General features: G+C 40.1%; 1 protein-coding gene and 1 pseudogene across 21 annotated transcripts in view; one reads left to right on the forward strand and one right to left on the reverse strand.

Annotated features, from left to right (window-relative positions):
- Positions 1-22847, forward strand: part of LOC124089757 (nuclear body protein SP140-like protein) — a 98383-nt gene that overhangs the window by 44973 nt on the left and 30563 nt on the right. For 14 of the 21 annotated variants that reach the window (XR_009226316.1, XM_058577526.1, XM_046439987.2 and 11 more), the window contains 10 exons: positions 1391-1540; positions 1956-2039; positions 7469-7615; positions 10696-10773; positions 12530-12613; positions 13456-13533; positions 13890-13934; positions 14551-14622; positions 17553-17759; positions 18703-18756. Coding sequence is in view for 20 of the 21 variants with exons in the window: in XM_058577526.1 (XP_058433509.1) it covers positions 1391-1540; positions 1956-2039; positions 7469-7615; positions 10696-10773; positions 12530-12613; positions 13456-13533; positions 13890-13934; positions 14551-14622; positions 17553-17759; positions 18703-18756 (999 nt within the window). In the remaining variant the exon portion in view is untranslated. The remainder of the gene's footprint in view (positions 1-1390; positions 1541-1955; positions 2040-7468; positions 7616-10695; positions 10774-12529; positions 12614-13455; positions 13534-13889; positions 13935-14550; positions 14623-17552; positions 17760-18702; positions 18757-22847) is intronic. The other 7 variants (XM_058577536.1, XM_058577540.1, XM_058577539.1 and 4 more) reach the window with 5 other exon arrangements.
- On the reverse strand, positions 9030-10163 carry LOC124089760 (nucleosome assembly protein 1-like 1; annotated as a pseudogene).

The raw sequence follows: 22847 nt of genomic DNA on the forward strand, positions 1-22847 counted from the left end.
ACCTCAGAGCAGGAAATTAAATTGAGATTCCCCACCTCTAAAGTACACTCATGTGTGTAGAATAACTTTTATGTCTTTATTCCATGACTCTTCTTTGGAAACGAGTCTCCAGGGAATGCCCAGCAAGGAGGATGTTATTTAAGAAAATATTTTTAAAATCAGAAATACATTGTTACAGAATACTTTCAGAGTGACTTTTAAAAGCATAATTATACTTTTAGAAACTACTTTTATTCAAAAAATTGACATTTAAATTATAAAAAAAAATACAACAAGCACGAGCCATGTTCTTAATTGTCCATCTACCAGTGCAGATAGTGGAAGCAGGAAGGAATGAATGGATGGAAAGGTGATTAATAACGAGCAGAGAAGGGATTCAGTAGGGGCAGTGAGCATGTGGGAGAGACAAGTCAGTTCTTCATGAATCTCCCTGTGGTCTGGGGCAACCCTACCTGGGGTTAGAATCTTAGAACTCCTCAGGGATGAGAACCAGATGAATATGAAGAGAAATTTCAACCTGAAACCCAAATGATGCACAGACAGCACAATAAGTCATCAACGAGTGTGTCCAACAGTGAGCCAGGAGGACACTGCCTGTGGCATGCACAGGGGAATAAAGGCCGTGTCTCACGCCCACAACACGAAGAAGCAGTTCCAAGGAGCTTCGGATGGTGGCACAAAACATGCACCTGCTCTAAGTTCCACATTAAAACTTCTGTAAAAACTTTTAAAATAATTTTTCCATAACCCACTTTGTTTAGAAAAAGAGCACTAAATGGAAAAAAATGCAACTGCAAAAAAATACACTTGTCCACTCGCAGACTATCGAGGTCCCTGGAAACAGAATGGTGTGGGTAGTTGAAGTCAGCAATGGGCCAGGGAAGTTCACCAGGGGGAGGAGGTGTTCCCACCCCAGGTTTGTGTGCTTGGAATTCATTCTTTGCCCTCCTGCTCCACTCTTCCCTCTACCTGTAGCTTCTCACCTCTGTTATTTATTTATTTATTTATTTATTTATTTATTTATTGCCAACTCTCCTTGATTCCAGCGTGAGAGACATTAGAAAAAGTTTGCACAATTGGAGGAAGTATAGCCCCACCACTACGCTGGGGAGCCACTGAGTTGGTAGCTGCTCCTCCCCATGGCTCTCCCCACCTTCCACCACGCGGGCCAGGCTTCTGCTCACCAGCCTAGAGTGGGCAACCTTCAGTCCCCTCCAGCCTCCTGTTGACGCTTCTGCTGGCTGCATCTTCCCTTTGGAGCACTCGGCTCTTCTCTCAACTGAGTTAAATTCTCTCTACCTTAAGATCTTCCAGTGATTTGTATTTTCCTATTTGATCCTGATTGATGCAAGGGGCGAATAAAATGTCTATGAATTAAAATGTGGTTTAGGTACAGACCTACCCGAAAATGAACTCTTGGCGCATCCTTGCGAAGCAGAAGAGAGAAATGTAAATAAAAGAGAGCCGGCCCGAGACCCAAATGGTGCAGTAGGAAGCCACCAAGGAAATGAGCAATGCCCTCGAGAGTCAGAGCCAGTAGGTAAGGCTGACTCACTTCCTTTGTGTGAGTGTGGAGGGGCTAAGAGGCCCTAGAGAAATAAAAGGCAAAAGAAGGGCTGGGGTTGGGGCTCAGCAGTGGAGCACTCGCCTAGCATGTGCAAGGCCATATAAAATATAAAAATAAATAAATAAAATAAAGGTATTGCATCCAACTGCAACTAAAATATATATATATATATATTTTTTTTAAAAAAAGGCAAAAGAAGTCAGAGAGGGATTGGCCACAGAAACAGTGAAGCACAGACACCTTCACAACTGCAGGTGGCAATATATGCAAACAAGGCTACAGATAGAAATGTGGGAAGGAAGGAGAGACAGAATGAAATAGAACAAAATGCACACAGAGCAGAGCGAGGTTCTACTGGGTCTCAACCGGGGTCTTTTTTAAACTTCAGAGTCCCACCAACACATGGCTGCCAACGTGGACCGTGGAGAGGCGAGCGTGGGGACACCCAGCCCGTTGCCCCACTGTGTAGAAAGTAAGTGTCACTTACCTTACCCTTTTGTTTTTCCCCAGATCCTCCATGTTTGTGGGGTTATCAATTGCCTTTTTAACCACCCTAATCATTTTAGAGCTGATTTACATAATATGTTTATATTTATATATATTTATTATGTACAATGTGTAATAATATATATTTTGTGTAATTTATAGGTATTATATACAATATGATGAAAATATATACATATTAGATATATACATAGATAGAAATGACTAATTGAGCTAAAATTGACATGTTTTATTTTACATATTTATAATTTTTATGGTGAGAACACTTAAAATCCATGACCTCAGCAATTTTAAGAATACAATACTATTATTAACTATAGTCATCATGTTATACAGTAGATCTCTTGAACTTATTCCTCCTAATAGAAATCTTATATCCCACATCTCCTCTAACCCCTTCCTCTCTCCCAGCAGCTACTGATAGATAACCATTATCCCCTTTGCTTCTATGATCATGATTAATACTTTCACACTCCACATATAAGTGAGATCATGCCATGGGACTTTTTCTGTGTCTGGCTTATTTCACTTAACATAATATTTTCCTGGTTCATTCATGTTGTCGTGAATGACAGGATTTTTTTCTTCTTTTCTAAGGCTGGTATTTTGCATGTATATTCCATTTTCATGGTCTGTTGTTAGGTATTTAGGTTGATTTCATATCTTGGGATTTGTCAATAATGCTGTGTAATAAGCGTGGGAGTTTAGATATCTCTTTGACACACTGATTTTAATTCCTTTGGATATGTACCCAGTGGGGAGATTGTTGGATGGTATGGTAGCTCTACTTGAATTTTTTGTGGAACCTCCATTATGTTTCCCATAAGGCTATACTAATTTACATTCCCACCAACAATGTGCAAAGATTCCCTTCTCTCTCCTTTCACACCAACACTCACTATCTTTTGTCTTTTTTATAATAACTGTTCTAACAGGTATGAGGTGATATTTCATTGTGGTTTTATTTGTAATTCCCTGATGAACTGTGATGTTCACCTTTGCATACACTCACTGGCCATTTGTAAATCTGTGTTGGGTAGACGTGGTACACGTGGACGTTCTTTTCTTGTTCCTGATCTTAAAAGGAAACCTTTCAACTTTTCACTGTCTGATGCTTGCTGTGTTTGTCCTATGTGGCCTTTATTTACAACAACAGTATAACTTCCATTTTGATCATGAATTTGGTCTCCTTATTTCTTGTGGTGTGTCTTGGTGTAGTTTTGTTTGGATTGAGTCTGATTGGAGTCCTTTGACTTTCCTGTACCTGGAAATTTGTATCTTTTCCAAAATTGGGAACATATTCTGCTATTATTTCTTCAAATAAGATTTCTACCCCTTTGTTTTTCTCTGCTCCTCTACAGACCACTATGACTCTAAAATTTTCTCTTTTGAAATGTCTCAAAAAACCTGTAAGTTTTCCTCACTCCTTTTAATTTTTCTCTTCTGCCTAAGTGTTGTCAAGTAACCTGTTTTCAAATTCACAGATTATTTCTTCTGCTTGATCAATTCTGCTGTTGACTTTCAGTTGCATTTTTTCATTGCATTCATTGTATTTTCTTTTTTAAATTTATTTTTCAGTTATAGGAGGACATAATATCTTTATTTTATTTTTTATGTGGTGCTGAGTATCAAACCCAGTGCCTCATGCATGATAGGCAAGCACTCTACCTCTGAGCCACAACCCAAGCCCCTAATTCATTATATTTTCAGCACCAGAATTTCTGTTTTAGTTGTTTTTCTATTGTTTTTGTTTTGTTTTGTTTGAAATTTCAACCTCTGTTAAATTTCTCACTTTGGTCAATTATTGTCTTCCTGATTTCACTGAGTTGTTTCTCTGTATGTTCTTGAAGTTCACAGAGCTCTCCTAAAACAATTATTTTGAATGTTTTCTCAGGTGGCTCATATATCCATTTCTTTGGGGCATGCTACTGGGACACGATGGTGTTCCTTTGTTGATATTCTGACTTCCTGATTTTTCAAGTTTCTTATTACCTCAAATGTCTGTACATTTGAGGAAATGGGGGCTTGTTCCAGTCTCCGAAAACTGGTTTTATCCTAGAAAGCCTTTGCCAGTCTGCTGACCCAGAGATCTGTGGCAGGGCGTCTGGTGTGGTCCAAGGACAGGCTTGCTGGCCCAGTGCCTAGGACAGCCAGTGAGTCGTCCTGGGCTAGGGTGGACCTAGACTCAGAGATTGCAGAGCTCTTGGGGGGCTACAGTGGAAGCTGAAGCCTGGCACCACTGGGCTGTCCAGGTGCTGGGGTGGGCCTTTGGCTTGATGCTCTGGGGCTGATCTGGAATGGACCTGATCTGAAGTGTGGGACTGCTGAGGCTGACCTGGTATTGAGTCACCTGTGACCAAATTCACAGGACTGGCCATCATCCTGGGACTGTGGGACTCAGCCTGGGGTTGGGCAGGCTTGAAGGCTCAGACCACAGGAATGGGCTGGAATCTGAAGTCATCTGGGCCTGCTCAGCACTGAGTTTTGCTGGGGAAGACCCAGTGTTGGAGTATAAGACAAAGTCTAGCTTTTACTCCCCTCTCCCTCCCCCAGGTGAAGGGTCTCTCCGTGCTGTGCTGCCTGAGGTTAGGGAAGGCATGACCCAGATTATGTAAGACAGTCCTTTCTGCCAAGTTTTCTTAATTTTTTGCCTCACCTAGATGCTGTGATCTCTCACCTGGTTCCCACCGCTCTTGTGAAGGTTTTTTCGTGCACACAGTTGTTCAGATTGGTGTTTCTGTGGGGGGATGAACAATGGAGAGTTCTATTCCACCAACTTGCTCTGCCCCTCCCCAATTTTCTAATTATATCTTCACTTTTCTATGAGAGCAACAATTCTGCTTGTGGTCCCAGACGCGGCCTTTGGGCACACCCTCTGGTGGTTTTTAAGAGCTGTGAAAGGCAAGGGAGAGAGGGCTGTGCGCTTTCATGGAGGCGGTGTGTGTCCTTGGGTAGAGAAAACAAGGCACGAATGTATAGGAAAGGTCAACTAAAGATCAATAAATAAGTACATGAATGAGGCAGATGTTAGATAGATTGACATGGAATCCAAACATTTCCATGTCACATGGTTGATTAAAACAAATAAGGTGCAACTTATTTCAAAGGTTAAATGGAAGCGTGGAAATCATGCATAATGTTTCCTATAAGATTTGCAAGGAAGGAAGCCCAGGGGAAGGCCCTCAGGAGGAAACCACAGGTGGAAGAACTCCAGGGCAGTGGGAGTGGCTCTGGGGAGACTTTGGTGATGACTGGAGGGGTTGGAATGAGATAATATAGAAAGACAAAAAGTGACATAGAAGAGTCAGGAGTCACACTGATAATTAAATTTAAAAAGCAGATGAGGAGCAGGTAAAAACGTAACAGATGGGTCAGCTAAAGCATCAGGTAGGGGACAGCAGGGCCGAGGCCAGGTACAGCAGAGGGAACCCCAGGCACAGAGTGTAAGGAGATCTCCCTCTGAGCACCTGGGCCTCAGGGTTCCTTCACTCTGTGTCCACAGTACCACCTCTGCCTCACCTAGTCCTGGTGTGTGTGTGTGTGTGTGTGTGTTTCTTATTTTTTAAAGAAAAAAGCATAGAGAAGAAGAGTAGACAAAGATACAAAGGATCGAGAAGTATCAAGAAATAGGACAAAAACATGGGGTGGGACATGAAGAGTCCTGCAGAAAACCAGTTAAAACGCAGTGGGTGGAAAACTGGTAGAGAGGGGCCGTGTCCAACAAGGGACAGAGGACAAATCAAGACACTGTTTGATCTGAGGATAAAAGGCACAAGTTGCCTCTGTCAATCCTGAGAAGGGTAAGGTGTCCTTTACCAAAATTCTCCTCCCCTAGGGAATCCTGCCTCTCCAAGGCTCAGTCACCATGTAGATTCTCTTGATTCCTAAACACACATTTCCCACCCAGACCTGTTGTTTGTCTCATTTTTCAAAGTGTCTGAAAATCTTCAAAGATCTGAAGGATTTTTCTATTTTTGAGGTTGTCACCATTATCTATGGCAGTGTAATGTACAAACCACCCCAGACTTACTGGTGTAAAGCAACCATCACTGTATTTACCACTTCCTTCAATTCTGATTTTAAAATATCTCCAACGGTTCCTTTTCTCTGCACCCTCAGCACGATCATCCTGACCTCAATCCCTCTGGCTCTCAGAACTGGAGGAACAGTGTTTTTGCTTGGTTTGCTTTGTTTTGGGTTTGGTTTGGGTTTGGTTTGGTTTGGTTTGTTTTAGTTTTGGTTTGGTTTGGTTTTGTCTGTACAACCTTGCCCCCTCAAACGCATTGTCCGAACTTACACTAAAAATGGAACTTTCAAAAATGCAAACCAGTTCCCATGGCTCTCCTATTTAGAACCCAGTGCCTTCCTGTGGTCCTGAATTAGGTCAGTGCTGCCTGGTGTGACACATCCTGAAAGAGGACTGTGTGCTGCCTACCCCCATCACCTGCCTCTAACCCTCTAATGCCTTGCTCACCAAACTTTCTTCAGTTACTTGAATTTGCCAAGTTCTTTCTCTTATATGTCTGCCTTTACATGTGCTTTTAGAAAACAGTTTGGTGTCATCTGTTAAAGTTGGAAATATTTACTCTAGAATTCAGAACTGCATTTCTCAGAAGAAACTACCAGAAATGCATACTGTGTTCATCAGAAGACAATGTCCACAGCAGTATTCATAAAGCCAGACACTTGAAATAGCACAAAAGGAGAAACACATGTCAGCTTGTTTCTATGATGGAATACGATAGCGTGTGCAAAAAGAATAATTATACAAAATTATATTATTATATATAATTATACAAAAATGAATATGGATGATTCTCACAAACATGTTATATAAATATGTAACATGTATATATATATAAATATGCACACACATACACATATTTATAGATGAATTTGGGGCTACTTGGCTTCTTCAGGGATATATATGAGAGAGTGAGTAACAAGAGCATGATTCTGTTTATATAAAATTAAATTACTTAAGAGGCAAAACTAATGGGAGTATTGGAAATCAGGAAGGCTGTTGACTTTGAGAAAGATAGTGGGGGCAATTAATGGGAGATGTCCTAAGAGGCTTCTGGGGTGTTGGCAATCTGTGTCTTGTCCAAAGAGACATACTTCGTAATCATTCAAAACCCACTTTTATATGTACTGCAATTATAATTTTTATTTTTTAAAAAGGCAAAAAAAATGTTATTTACAAAAAAAAATGGGGAAAAAATAGGTTAAAAACAAAACACCATCAAGAGAGGTACAAAGGGAGGGACAGAACTAAGCAGCAGGAAATAGAGGACGGGCATCTCAACAATGCAGTTTCAGAAAGAGATTGTTATCAATGGCATGCTTGTCAATGGGGGAGGAGAAGGAAAATTCTTTATTCATTACAATTTGGCCCAGGAGCAGAGCTCTCCAGCCATGGAATCCACATGACTTCCTGTTCTGTGCATCTGGTGGATATAAAGAAGGAAAAGCCATTTTTTCCCACGCAAATGAAGCAAGGATCTCAAACCAGGACCAACCATTACCAGCCATCCGAAGTAATAGGTAAGGCTGACTGAAAGGATCTGTGAACAGGTTCCCAGGTAAAGGGCTCCGCATGTCATGAAGGCCCACCAGGCAGTCCAGGTAGCCTCTGGAGCAGGCCAGCGCTGGGTAAGCTGAAGCGAGTTAGCTTAACAGAGGTCCTTAGGGTCTGGGAAAATACTGGCAGAAATGGTGGTAATAATGAGAACTGATGTCAGAGGAATTGTTTCTTTTTCTTTTTCTTTTCTTTTCTTTTTGAGAACTAAAATTGCATTTGACATTTTTATTTTAAACTGCAAAAATAAAAACAAGGAAACAAACAACAAAAACTTGAAATAGGCTCATCGAATGTTATAAATTCATCCATTTTGGGAAAGCAGAAGGTAGACCCTACCACAAAGAAAAGATACTTAGTTAATGGAGGTTAAGTTTACAAGTACACTTCTCTCAGGTTAATAACCTTCTGAAAATTGTTTTATTCACCTCACTGTGATAAACAATAACCATATTATGAGTTAGACTTCCTTATAATTGACTATATCCCATTAATACTAATATTTATCGGGTTTGGTCTGACTGCAAATTCTTAACCATGTTAGTTACGGAGTTTTTTTCCCCTCAAATGATGAGTTATGTTAGTAAAAAAAAATCACTGCATTTCTATAACAAATAAATGAAAAGCACAACTATGCAAGCAGACTTAAACTCACTCTACTACCAATTGAAAACTACTTTTGTTCTTCAAAAAAAAATTAGCAAACAAAAAACATTTAGTTTGGGGGCTGGGGTCATGGCTCAGTGGTAGAGCACTCTCCTAACATGTGTGAGACACTGGGTTCGATCCTCAATACTACATAAATAAATAAGTAAAATAAAGGTATTAAAAAACATTAGTTTAATTTAACAGTTGTTAATTTTTATAGTTGTATTCCAATAACTACATGATGTAAATGTTCCAGAAGAATCAAACTGCAGCAATGAATGAACATGCATGAGAGAATTTGTGCATTCAACAGATATGGCAGAAAAGCTATAGTTAAAATGCTAAGGAGAACAAATCTGTCTTGAAAATATCAATTCCTCTCTTTTAAAAAAAATACTGAGTCTACCAAGAAAATACAAAATCCTCAAGGCCACGTACGTCCTGCCTCATTGTTGCTTGAATTCTGCTGGATTTTGATCCTTCAAGTCATAGTTTGGATCATTTTCTTCATTTCCTTCCTCTTCCCTTCCCTATATTAAATTTCAAAATGCATCCATGAAGTAGGTTCACAGTAGGAAAAATTGGCTCATAATGTAGGGAAAATTTAATACAATTTACTCTATGGGTCAACAGATTTCCATGATTAGAGAGTTTAGTAATAATACAATTTAATTTGAACACTTCTATTAAGAAAAATTTCCCAACCATCCAGACAGCTTTTATCAAAAAGATTTACTGCAGCCAACGTTGAAAAAGCTTACTGTAGCTCTTGACTTCAACAGAGAACTGATAACTCTCATCTGCTTCTTCACCTTCTCCTCCTCCTCCTCCTCCTCCTCCTCCTCCTCCTTCTTCAATAGCTTCTCCAGTGAAGCAGAACACTGATCTTGGGATTATACGCTCACATAAAAAGTGACCAGTTTCAAAGTCTGCAGCAAGAATAGCTTCGACATCATCATCCAGCTCTCCACTGTCAGGAACTTCAGGAGGGACAAAAAAAGTAAAGAAAGAATCACTATTTTAGTCACACTACGAACTGTCCCATGTCCTTATGTTTCTGCTTCTTAATAGTTTTCAGAGTGACATTCTGTCCTTTTTATTCCCATCTATCCAGAACCCTGTACGACCCATAACTTCTGGACCATCAAAAAAAAGGGATCAGAATTGTCTGACTCTGGCCTCATCCTAGATGTCTTTGTGAACACTTGTGAAATATTCATTGAGTTCAAAGTGAAATTCTAAGATAAAGCTCATAGGCTGGCCGGCTTCTGAGAACTTCACTTTAATGTCTTTCAAGTGTTTCAGAATAGGTTCATCAGCTGCCTGAACCAGGTCACTGAGCAAGTCAGCATTCTTAAAAAAAACAGTGAAACAAAATTCAGGAATTCCTTTAGGGTCTTCTTTTTCTTCATCTTTTTTTCTCGTCGTCTATGTTGGCCTTTTCTTTCAGCTCCTCTGAAATTTCCTCTTCTTCATCTGGTTTCCATTCCCATTCTTCTTCTGGAGGTTCATAAATTCCATTAATGATCTCAAATCACTTAGCAAATAGAGGCTGACAGAGAACAGCATCTTCCCTTCAAGATCATGAACTTCCTCATGGAATTTGGCTTCCATCTGTGCACATTTAACTTGAGGGTCTGAGAGGATTCACTCCTCTCTTAACCACCCTAGGCCACCTTTCAATGTACCCTGTTGGCGTTTCTACCTGACCCTCGAGTCTTTCTTGAATCTGAGGATTTTGTATCATCTGAACCAAGTCAGCTGATGCACTTTGATTTTTGTTTCTTCTCCAGTTTCTTCTACTTCTTCAACATCATCCAAATCTTGATCAAGTTCAGAGTGTTCTTTGTTGTCAGTGTCTGCCATGTTGGAGGGACTTCAAATGGGCAGCTAGTCTGGGGAGCCGGGCACTGCCCAGGCAATACCTGGGGAGGCAGCAGAGACATGGAGCTGTGGGCAGTGCCGAGAGGAGAGGCTCTCGCTTCCTGAAGAAAGAGGAAAAGGAAAGCAGTAGGAATTAAAGAAAAGGGGGAAAATGGGGAACCAGGATATTCTCAAGAGGAGATGGAGAAAGAACAGATCAAGACAAAGAGTTACAAAGAGGAGCCATTGCCAGAAACAGAGGCAGAAGCTGGGGTGGTGGCCAGAGCCCAGAGGAAAGGGAAGAGGTGGAGCAGAGGTGGAGGTCAGAGGGTCGGTGGGCTGGGAAAAGCTGCCTCATGTGTCAGTTTTGTCATTTGGGTTAGCCCTGGAATAGCCCCCAAGCCACACACATGCAGAGAGCCCCACGTTACCCTAGTTCCCAGGTCTTCCTCGTGCTCTTGTTGTGGGGCGCCTGGCTGTGTGGGCTCCTGCTGGGCTCCCTGAGACTCTGAAGGGATTTTGGTCCTTTGTGCAGTCATCAGCAGTGAGGACGACGCCAGCGACACAGAAGAGCCTGCAGCAATCTCCAACTCAGCACAGAGGAGCCATCCTGGTAAGGAAGGCTGGGACAGTGGGCTGGGACAGCAGGCTGGGACAGTGGGCTGGGACAGCAGGCTGGGACAGTGGGCTGGGACAGCAGGCTGGGCTGCAGGAATTGGAGCTACTGTTCTCTGATGTCCTTTATTCTGAACCTATTCTATATGATGGCTCCAGTTTATCCTGAGACTCCCAAGTCTGCATTGATTTGACCCTTTGGGGGAATGTGTGGACCCAGAAATCATCATGTATTTATTTTTGATGATTGAAATTGTGAATAGATGGATTCTATTTATCAATATAAATTTATGCATTGATTATATAGTAGAAATAGGCTAGCAAAGTAACGATTTTGTTTAGAAACTAATTACTATGAACACAAAGTTTTAGACTTATCCAGTGATTTCTATACAGAACAGAAAGCTAAATATTCCTTTATTAGAAGTTTATGCTGCCATTAAATATTCCTTTATTAAAAGTTTATATTGTCATCTGACCACAAACAAAATACAGTTCATTCAACTATCTAATGTTAGCAGAAATAAAGACTTGAGATAATTTATTATGAAACCCAAAGTGTTGTTTTTGACAAAATTCTGCAGCAAGCCATGGCATTTGTAGTGATTTTTCAAGAGAACTTTGCAAATAATATACTTATTTTTTTTCCTCTACAACAACTTTAAAGGGTAAGCAGGATAGGCACTGTCATCTTTGTTTCTCAGAAGAGACAACACAATCCTAGAAATGTGCTAAGTTCTTCTCCAGAGTCTCATGGGGAATTAAAGGAGAGACAAGACTAGGATCCTGGATCTGGAATTATGTCCTTATAAAATGCAAGATTAATATGATTATCGAGATGTTGTATTATCTCAGTCATACCTGCGGTATGAGTTTTAAGATGTAAAAATCTGTAGTGGCCAAGTATAGTAGTGCACACCTGTAGTTCCAACTGGAGTTTGAAGCCAGCCTCTACAACTTAGTGAGGCCCTATCTCAAAATAAAAATTTTAAAAAGAGCTGGGGATGTAGCTCAGTATCCTGGGTTCAATCCTCAGTACAAAAAAACAAACAAACAAACAAAAACCTCTGTAGCGCACAAATTGGTAATTTGTTTTCCTTTTAAATTTTCTAGATCCAGAGTATTTTGGAAACATGCCTCTTTAGGGAAACCATACTGGAAAAAGGGCAAATTAAAATTTTTCCTGGTCTTGAGGTCACAAAAGAACAATATTTTAAATCATATGTTCTTTCCAATTGCTCCCAATAGCTTCTAAAGAAAAATGTGAATTTGCTTCAGCAGACTGTACATCTCTGACTCTTATCCTGGTGTGGACAAACTGCTCCAAAGAGTAGTTCCCAGATATGTCTAGGACTCACACCCAAGAGAGTATTATTTCTTGATCTTGTAAATGGGGCGTGGGGGACAAGGAGCCTTGTCATCCTCAACGTAAGATATTCAAGGCCTCCCTCCACGGAGATCAGGCAGAGAAGATGGAAACATGGAATGGCCAGCAGAGGGGAAAAGTAAAAGGGAGAGGTGTAGGAAGAAAAGCCAAGCCATGCAAAGATGCCCCTTGCCAGGGAAGTGTTTGTGTCACCGGGGATAAATATGGCGAGTCACTAACCTACATGGCAGGTAATCAGAAAAGCAGATCACTGTGGCCTTACCTTTTTTCCTAAGGTTTTTCTAAGTTTTCTTATTAGGGAATTTTCTACTGAGTTGATTCCTTGGTCACAACAGAGGCTCCTAAAGAATTCTGTTCTTTTGTGCAGTGATCAAAAACCATGTCCAGTTTGACTTGAGAGATGAAGAAGAGGCCCAAGAAGCCACTTGCTCATGGCACCAGGCTGCTCCAGGTAAAATTAGATGGCAACTCCAGGAATACAGAATGGCAGAGTCCACAGCTGTTTTCCTGATTAATTTTATTCTGAGCATTCTTCATATGCCCTGATTCTGTAGCTTCTAGGATATCTTTTTCTGCAATCTGGTCCTAATGGGAAATCGAAGGTGTTAAGAAAGCATTTTAGACTGTTGTTTCACTGAAAAAAAAAACTTAATTGACTGCTACAATGAAAACATTGCAAAAATGTGTTTATACAATGAGTCTTTTTGACTGCATATCATTACACCTATTACTGGTAAAGAGTTGAAATAATATACTTATTCTCCACCCATCCTTTTTATTTTATAGGATATAGTAAGAAAAGTGTTCTTCTTTTCATTAATATTGTCATTTGTCTCAAGCTTATAAAGTTTTAGAGGGGGAAAGAGGCATGATCCTATTCTCGGTGGTTGTCAGAGAAATAGCCAAATAGAAGATTCCCCTTCTTCAATACCAGACTTCCATGATTGTCCTGAAAGAGAAGCAAAGCTAGGATCAATACAGATGCAGACATAAAGCCAACAATAAATCCATAAAGGACAAGTAAAAGAAGAAAGAGAATGCAGTGGAGGAAGACAGGGGCCAAGGCAAAGCAAGATGCCCAGTGAGGGTGAAATTTTCTTAGCGTCAGGCTAGGGGATGGTGAGTCACATGAATTTGAAAGGCAGATCATGGAAGTCTGAGGGGAGGAATAATCTTGCCCTGGAATTTCAGAGCTCTCCAAGTTGTTCCTAGTGTCCTCTCTATAGAATTCCTCTGTCTTGGTTCCCTTGGCATACATTAAGACCTCCAAGGGATATTTGCTCCTTTCTGTAGCGAGAGGACGTGACTATGGCTCTTCAGAATCCAGTGAGGAGGAGATACCCTCAGCACTCCGGATCTCAACACCAACAGGTGAGCTTGATGCCAAGGGCAAGTTCTGCCACTTGGGCTCCAGGACATCCAGGGCACGATGCAGAGCCCCTGTTCCCAGGTGCATTTTACTCTGAGCACACACCACAGCATGATTAGGCAGTCCAGGGAGCCCAGATTCATTGATAAATTATTTAGCTGCAAACCTATGGGGAAAAAATTATCAGTTTCTAAACTCTTTGATTTTGCAGTTAGAGCTAAAAGATGTATGTCTCTTCCCCATTCGGTAGGGAACTCTCCTCTTTAGAGAGACAGAAATAATCATTATAGCATCTTTGAAGTCCAAATCCTGTCTCAGTAGACACTGGTCACTGGTTTTGCTTTCCTTTCCTTTCTAGATTCTGTGAGGATGTCTACTTGGAGGATACACAGTCAGAAAAGAAGTAAGAGCAATTAAAAACTCTTGGTATAACAAACAGTTTTCCTTGCCACAAAAGCCTCATTTGGTTTTTATATCCTTTAAAATCAAAATACAATTTTTGAGATTTTAGATGATTCACACGATATTACTATAATTAGTGAGTCAGACTAATCGGTATAACCCAGAGGCCTCGAGTGTGCAGTGGCACCAGCACAAGGTCAGTCCTCACTCACTGAGATCAGGTGGTTCCCAGATGGAGTGCTCACCCGCCTCACAGGGTCACGGGCCCAGCTGATGGAGGTGCTGATGTCTCTTAAAGGTTGTGTCCAATGCCCCCAGTAAGAAACGCAGGTGGAAGCTGACATCTGTGCCAATAAGGGGAAGGGGTCAGAAGTGTTAGAGATGGGGACAGAAGGGGCTGCTTTCCCTGGCAGAGCTGGCCCCGGCCCCAGCCCCAGCCTTGGGGATGGTTCCTGGAGCAACCTTGTCCAGCGGTCAGATGGAGCCAAAGGGTGGCCTGGTGGCAGGAATATCCCTTCCTCTTACTCAAGCTTCCCTTTGCAGTCCTCCTTTTAAAGACTGGATGGGATGCTCAGGCACAGGCGAGGACTGACTCGGAACTTCCTTCCTTTCTGTAGGGCACAGCAGTGACAGCTCTTCAGAGCTGAGTTATGGAGAGGAGCCTCGGGAAGCCCTGAGAAGTGGATCAGGTAAAGAAGATTAGACGCCGCGCCTTGGCCTGCAGGATGTCAGGACTCTGCACTAAAAGCCACTGAGTCCAGATGCCTTTTATTTTGAACAACTTGACTGACTTGCGTCCAGTTATCCTGGAAACTTCTTTTCAATACTTTAGAAAATGGAAGGAGGCAGGAAATCATTACAAACGCACATTGAACAGCATGAGTCCTGTCAACTAAATGTATGTAAATATATTTTGCTGTCGCAGGAGAAATAAATAGCAAAGCAATGGTATCTGTCATGCCTACTCACACAAAGTCTCTAGATTTCTAGCCCCACACTGGTCATTTGTCATTTGCAACTGTAGAAGCCTAAGAAGACAACTGGTCCTGCTGTGTAATTATAGTCAGAAATAAAAGCTTCAGATCAATCACTCTCAAAGTTTAGTATAGTTTTTGACAGATGTCCTTCACCATAGAATTGGATTATATTGTATTATTTCCATGTACTTTGACAAACAAGATCTGTTTTTATCATCACAAAAGCCTTAAGACTTGGACAGGTAAACCCTTGCTATCCCCATTTGGGACAATAGAATAGATGTACAAAATGTGTAAGAGTCAAAAACTCAAGTAACAATAGGAACCGTGATGTCTTACAGTGAGTGACTACTGTATGTAATGGGCAGAAAAAAAAAGACCTGTGTTACATGATCAGAGTCTGAAAAGTTAGTATAAGGAACTCGTAATATTCACAGGGAAATGTGTCAGTAGCTGATGAAAGAAAGAAAACATTTACCAACAACAACAAATAAAAATATAATATGTAAAGTATATATTATATTTTATAATATATGGTCTATGGTCTATATGTATACTATGTGTGCTGTATATGCACATACTCATTTACACATTAGCATATACACGTTTTCACATGTGTGTATACATAGGTTGAGATACATACATATCTATGGAGAGTAAGAAATGAAAATCACAGATAGACAATTAGGACAGGAATAGAGCCTGATATTTTAAATACAAAACAACTAGAAGGATCCATCTAGAAAGGATTAATAGAGAAATAAAGGGGAATAGAGATTCAGGGCAACACTGAGAAGAGACAATGCAACATGGGAGGCCAGCAAAATCAGAGACAGAGGCTCACAGGAAGGAACAGAGGAAGGACCTTGGGCAGGAAATAAGGAAGAGGAGAATGAGGTGTGGCCAGACAGAAGAGAGGCTGCAGCTCTGTTGGACCTCAAGTGCAGTCATGGGGTGGGTGTATTTTTTTCTCAGCTCGTCTGAATGCTAGACGTGGTTCCCTGTGACCACACTGAAGTTCGTTCGCTGGTCACACTTGTACTCGATCATTTCCTTATTTCTCTTCAGTGTCTTGGGGATCCACAGGTCTTCAAATGAATAGTGGTAGAGTCAGAAGGGACATATGTGATTGGAGAAGCCAATTATGATATCATCAATTATCTTTGTTTACCTGCCTACACAGGGAGGGGGGGGAGCCATTCTTTTCCTCCTAAACACATGTGCACGTGCGCACACACACACACACACACACACACACATGCGCACATACGCATGCAGACTTGTGCACAGACTCAGTGTTTTCCACAGGTCTGAGAGGACCAAGAGAGAAAGAAGAGCTGGCTCTTGGATGAAGGGAGGTGACTCTGAATGAAAACTGTTAAGAGAAAACAGTGGAAAAGGGAATCTTGGTGACCAGATGGAAAGAGACTGAATAAGTTTCAAGGTCTTCTAAGTGGATGTGGATCCAAGGATCCCAGATTGGGGAGTTTGGGGGAGAAAAGGGATGACTTGCAAGATACCTCTCAGGAGCTAACCAGAAATGTGGAAATAAAAGTTGGTGATTGATTGAAAGCCCTGCAACATAGCGATCTCATGTGCAACTGGCAAGGGAATAGGCTGGGTGATAGGTCAGTGTCAAAGGACTGGCATTTGATGAGGATAAAAGTAGTGTCTGTGAGATGAAAATGAACCCAGAAGAAGGAAATATAGATAGGCAAAGATTGACATTGCAAAAACAGTTCACAGATCTAGATAAAAATGCTAAAATATCAAGATAAGATGGCCAGAACCAAAGCCAGAGTCAAATAGAGAACAAAAAGGGAAGTGAATATGGAAAAGGGTCACTTCAATAACAAAACGAGATCCAGAGACATGAGCCCAGAAAAGCAGGTGGAATGAGATGGGTAGAGGATGATTCCTTCAGGAAGAGCAGGGACCATGGGGCACGATGGAGAGGAAGCTGTAAGAGGTGAGAGAAAAATGGCGGTGGGGCCGCCTGAAGAGGAAGAGTGACAGAAATCATGGGATCCAGGGTGAACATGAGACAAAAGCAACCTGACCCAAGGCATGGTTCACAGTAGCAGTGAGTCTTCAGGGTAAGGTGTCCCCGGGGATCTAGGTGGCCCTGATTACTCGCCCAGAATAATAAGGAGACTTGCCTCAGGCGTTGCACCCACCCCCTGGTTTCTCTAGCCAGCCCAGTCTTCCCGCCTGAGTTTGAGAACGTCTTCTGTCCAAGGTTCTGAAGACTCCAGTCTTCCCTTGGACATCAAGACCTTCACGCTCCAAACTCCAAGTTTCCCAAAACTGAACCCATCATCTTTTGCCCTAAAACCAGACTCTCCTCCTTCAGTGTTTTCTATCTCTAAAACACACTAGTGATTAATCTCTTCATTCAAGAAGAAATTCTTGGATCAACTAAAAAAGAGAGGTGTATTTTATACATATATATATTATACATATATATGTACACACACATATGCACACCTTTATGCACTAAGGAATAACAAAAGAGAGGTTTCAAAGGTAAAGCCATCCTTTGATGTAGGAGTGGGAGGGAGAAGTCACCAGTGTTAGGGGAAAAGAAAACTTGGGCAGGGGAAGGAACATGGATGAAAATTACTTTACTAATCATGATTTAGGAACAGGGCAACAAGAGACTGGAAATGAGAAGTGCTCCTGTGTCCTGTGTTCCCCAAAAGGTGTGCCAAGAGGCCAAGAAGCAACGGTGGAAAGTGGCCGAGCATCTCACCCAATAGGCAAGTCTGCTCAATGGCATCAGGGTGGAGGTGGCTCAGAAATACCACAGCTGCTGGGCAGGACTGTGTCAGGAGAGGAAGCTGTAAAAGGTGAGAGAAAAATGGCGGTGGGGCCACATGAAGAGGAAAAGAGACAGAAATCATGGGATCCAGGGTGAACAAGGTGATCAAGTTCAAGGAGAACATTGGGAAGACTCTAGCTCACTGACAGGAGGTGGGCCCCGGGCCCCAGGCTGCAGGAATCCAGAATAAGAGTTTCCATTTTCTGTAGCACTTACTGAGTACACAGTGACAAGGAACAGGTCCAGCCATGCCAGAATCCTGTTCTCTATATCTGCATGGACTGACCCTTTGGGAACTGCAGAAAGGCAAGAGAGCGTTAGATACACGTGTTTAACAGGATGAGCTCTGCTGGTTACATGTGGTTCGTGTAAAACAAATACGTTGGTAAAAAACAGCAGTGTCCTGTTTATTATCAATACTGAAGCATCCGATTTATATGGCTTCCATCCTTACCTATAGAACCAAGGAAACAATGTGCTTCTTCTGGTAGATCTGAGAGATGGTAGAATAGCTTTTCCACAGCCTTGGGAAAGCCTAAAAGGACAAATGGCCCTGTTACCTGTTAGGAAAAAGACCTCACATAACTATTCTTAAACTAAAAATATATAGTTCCAATAGCTGTCTTCCAACATGTTATTGATTTATATAGTGATTTTCTATTAACTCACCAATGAGATCATCTAATCTTCATAAAAAACTTAAAATTTGAGGATTACCCTTGCTATCTCTGTTTCATGGATCCCTGTTTCCTTAAACAGGCACACAGAGTAATCAAGAGCTTTCTCCAAGTGTCAGGGAACTAAAGGAAGGCCTTACATCTTCCCTACCAGTCCATTCCCTTAGAATGAAGATAGAGAAATGAAGCCCATCACATCAGTATGATCTTTAGTCTTCCACACACTGAATTGTCATATATTTTTAACTTTTATTTATAAACCACAGTTCTCTGACCCCCATCTTCACTTTCTAGATACCACGGATGTTGGAAACAATTCTACTTTGGGAAAAGGCAGTGGGGAAAGAAGTAAGAACAAATAAGTATTTGCTTGATTTTTATGTTACTAATGAACTATTTTTTAATGCTAAGGTTTATTATCATCATTTTTATACCTTTCATAAGACAAAAATGCCTTTGAAAGTAACAATGTATTTTTCAAAAGGTTCATATCTTCATGTTTTTATTCTGAATTTTAAATGTTTCTATTCTGAATTTTAAATGTTTCTTGTAAATATCAATGTATAGATTTGAGAATATTTCTATGCATGTATAAATATGTTTTGAAATATTTTATTTATTTAAATAATATAATTCTACATATTCTTTCCTTTTATTGCTTTTTAAACTAAAATATCATAGATAATAAACAGATTAGCATCTTTAATTGAACTATGAAAATAATATTATAGGGCTACTTTAACATGACTTTTCCCACTTTTAGTATGGCAGGAATTCTTCAATTGCTCTTTTTTTAATTTATTTTTTTAATTTGTTCTGATTAGTTATACATGACAGCACAATGCATTTTGACACATCGTACACAAATGGAGCACACCTTCTCATTCCTCTGGCTATACACAATGCAGAGTCATACCATTCGTACAATCACACATGCACATGGAATAATAATGCCGGTCTCATTCCACTACCCCTATACCCTCCATTCACTCCCTTCTGCCCAGTCCAAAGTTCCTTCATTCTTCCCTAGCTCCCCCACCACACACATACACACCATTATGGGTCAGCATCCTCATATCAGAGGAAACATTTGGCTGTTGGGCTTTGAGGACTGGCTTATTTCACTTAGCATGATATTCTCCAGCTCCAACCATTAACCTGAAAATACCATCATTTCATTTTTCTTTATAGCTGAGTAATATTCCATTGAGTATATATACCACATTTTCTTTATCCATTCAGATGTTGGGGGCACTAGATTAGTTCAATAGCTTAGCTATTGTGAATTGAACTGCTATAAATGTTGATGTGGCTGCATCATTATAGTATGCTGATTTTAAGTCCTTTGGGTATATACTGAGGTGTGGGATAACAGGGTTAAATGATGGTTCCATTTCAAGTTTTCTGGGGAATCTCCATACTGCTTTCCAGATTGGTTGCACCAATTTGCAGTCCCACCAGCAATGTATGAGTGTACCTTTTTCCCCACATCCTCACCAACACTTATGTTGCTTATATTCTTGATAATTGCCATTCTGACTGGAATGAGATGAAATCAGAGTAGTTTTGATTTGCCTTTCTCTAATTGCTAGAGATGTTGAACATTTTTTCATAATTTGTTAAACATTTGTATTTTTCTTCTGTGAAGTGCCTATTCAGTTCCTTAGCCCACTTATAGATTGGGTTATTTATATTTATTGGGGTTTTTTTTTTTTGGTGTTTTTTGAGTTCTTTATATATCCTGGAGGTTAATGCGCTATCTGAGGTGTGTGGGGTAAATATTTTCTCCCATTCTGTAGGCTCTCTCTTCACATTATTGATTATTGCCTTTGCTGAGAAGAATCTTTTCAGTTTGAATTCATCCCATTAAATAAGAGACCCAGAATAGCCAAAGCAATCCTTAGCAAGAAAAGCGAAGCAGAAGGCTTCACAATACTAGACCTTAAACTATACTACAGAGCTATATTAACAAAAACAACATGTTATTGGCACCGAAAAAGACATGTAGACCAATAATGCAGAATAGAAGACACAGAGACAAACCCACATGAATACAGTTATCTCACACTAGACAAAGGCACCAAAAACATACATTGGAGAAAAGATAGCCTCTTCAACAAATGTTTCTGAGAAAACTGGAAATCCATATGTAGCAAAATGAAATTAAACCCATATCTCTCACCTTGCCCAAAACTCAACTCAAAGTGGATCAAAGACTTAGGCACTAGAACAAAGACCCTGTGCCAAATAGAAGAAAAAGTGAGACCAAATCTTTATCATGTTGACTTAGGACCTGACTTCCTTCACAAGACTTGATTTGCTCTTGATCACTTGTTTTTCTTCTTCCCAGATCTCTTTGCTATAGATGCTGTTTGTTTGCTTCCTCACACTGCTGAATGACCATGGATACCCTCCTATGTCATAGACACTAAATCTTTGTCATGTGTATTGCTAATAGTTTGTACAAGTGGTTGTTTTTCTTGTAGGTTTGTTAATGGAATCTTTTATGCTAGAGGAGTTTAAGAATTTGGTAGTCAAATTTGTCATCCTTTTTTTCACTGGTTTCTGAGTTTCATATAATATTTACAATAGCCATTTCTACATCAAAATTTCAAAAATATTGTTCTATATTTGTCAAACACTTGATCATTTTTAGTCTTATCTATAATCCACATGGGATCTGTGCATCTCTTTGTGTACATGTGAGCTGGGAATTTTAAAAATACTCCCTACACTATTGCATTGTGATCTAAATTGCCACTTAGATCACACAGTGCCTTTCCCTATTCCTATATTAGTTTTTCTTTTATGACTGAAGGCACTACAAAAGAGAAAGCGGAAGTCAGAATCATCCTGATGACTTACTGGGGGGATAAGTTTTAGAATAACTTCAAGATTTCCCCCCCTACCCCTTCACAAATCCAACAGAATCTCTAATTAGAAATGCATTGACCTCATAAATGCAGGTTAATTTGGGAATAATACAGACTTTTACCCATTTATTCATTTTTACTTAATATTCTTCCAATAAGAAGTTTCTTAAAATAGCTCCTGCACTTTTAAAAGAGTTGTATATATTATATAAATATGTGTTACCATGAACATAGTTTTTCCATCTATATAATAACCCAATGAATTTAAATGAGACAAGACTCTCAAAATCTTAATTTAAATAGAAAATCCATAGTCATTTTATTACTTATTTACACGTGAGGGAATCAGAAAGTCGCTGACTTGATATAAAATCTTACAACATTTATGCAGTTTCAGGATCCAGATGTAACTTAAAATATTATGGTTCTAAACTATCAAGTAGCATGATGAATCAGAACTACAGCCTCCTTTGGAAATTGGTTTCATCAGAAATGTCAATAATCCTAACTTGGAAGAACATCACTAGAAACACTCTACTCTTACAACTCTTCCAATGATAAATTTATATTAACAGAGGACAGAATGAATTGATAATAATTATAAATAGACACGTGTTCCTATATTTTACCAGAGAATAAGACTCTTACAAAACTTCTCACTTTAACCCTTCAGATCATATCTATTAGTTTTGTGGTGAAGATATTCTCTCTCCTTCTACAACTGTGTTGAGAGAATTTTCTTTCATCTCTTTCTGGAATTGTTTTTCTTTGTTACATGGATTTAAAAACCCAATCTCTGGAAACTTGTTAGTCTTATAAGAAAAGCAAATATGTGGAGCTTGATTTTATTGGCAGAAATAGAGAAAGGCCTGAAAAGAATTTCACCTAAAAATAGGAAATAAGGATGTATACAGATTTTTCTACTATGGCCTATAATTCTTGTTGCTTCAATCTGAGCCAGCTGAGACCTCTTATTTTTTTTATTTTTACCTTTCCTTTCTTGTCTTCACCTAAATACAAAATGTGAACAACTATTTCAATATTTAAGTGGGAGGATGGTTATTATTTTTTAATACTTTATCATATTATATTTTATAATCATTATTTTGTATTTATAGGCTAATAATCATCCCTGGCATCATTAAAATGCTTTCTACACTCTTTCTTTTTTCAAAATGCAGTTTCCACTTACAAGACCTCGTCCTGTGGGCCTCACCACAGCCCCCTTTTTATTGACCTACTTACCCACTTCTCATCCTTGGCCCTTCCTCAAGTGTTCTTTCCAGGCAAATCAGAACACATCTGTATCAAAGATTATCGAATCTCAGTTTCCCTTCAAGGTACCTGTTTTGGGTGAGGATATACAAAATGGTCTTTGTAATTGCCCGCTGTTACTGGAATAAGATAGATAATTTGGTGAAAATGAAGGAAGAGCCAACTTGGGAGGACCAGGGCACCCCCCAAACAAGTGTGCAAGGCTTCAGCAGAGAGGCCAAGACTTCAAAAACCTTTACTCAAGTTTATGGTCACACTGAAGACTGGTTAGCATCTCATTGGTGACAGATG

Source organism: Marmota monax, unplaced genomic scaffold, assembly GCF_021218885.2.
Source record: "Marmota monax isolate L192 unplaced genomic scaffold, Marmota_monax_Labrador192_F-V1.1 WCK01_AAM20220418_F8-fsc00041, whole genome shotgun sequence".
Classification (NCBI taxonomy): Eukaryota; Metazoa; Chordata; class Mammalia; order Rodentia; family Sciuridae; genus Marmota; species Marmota monax.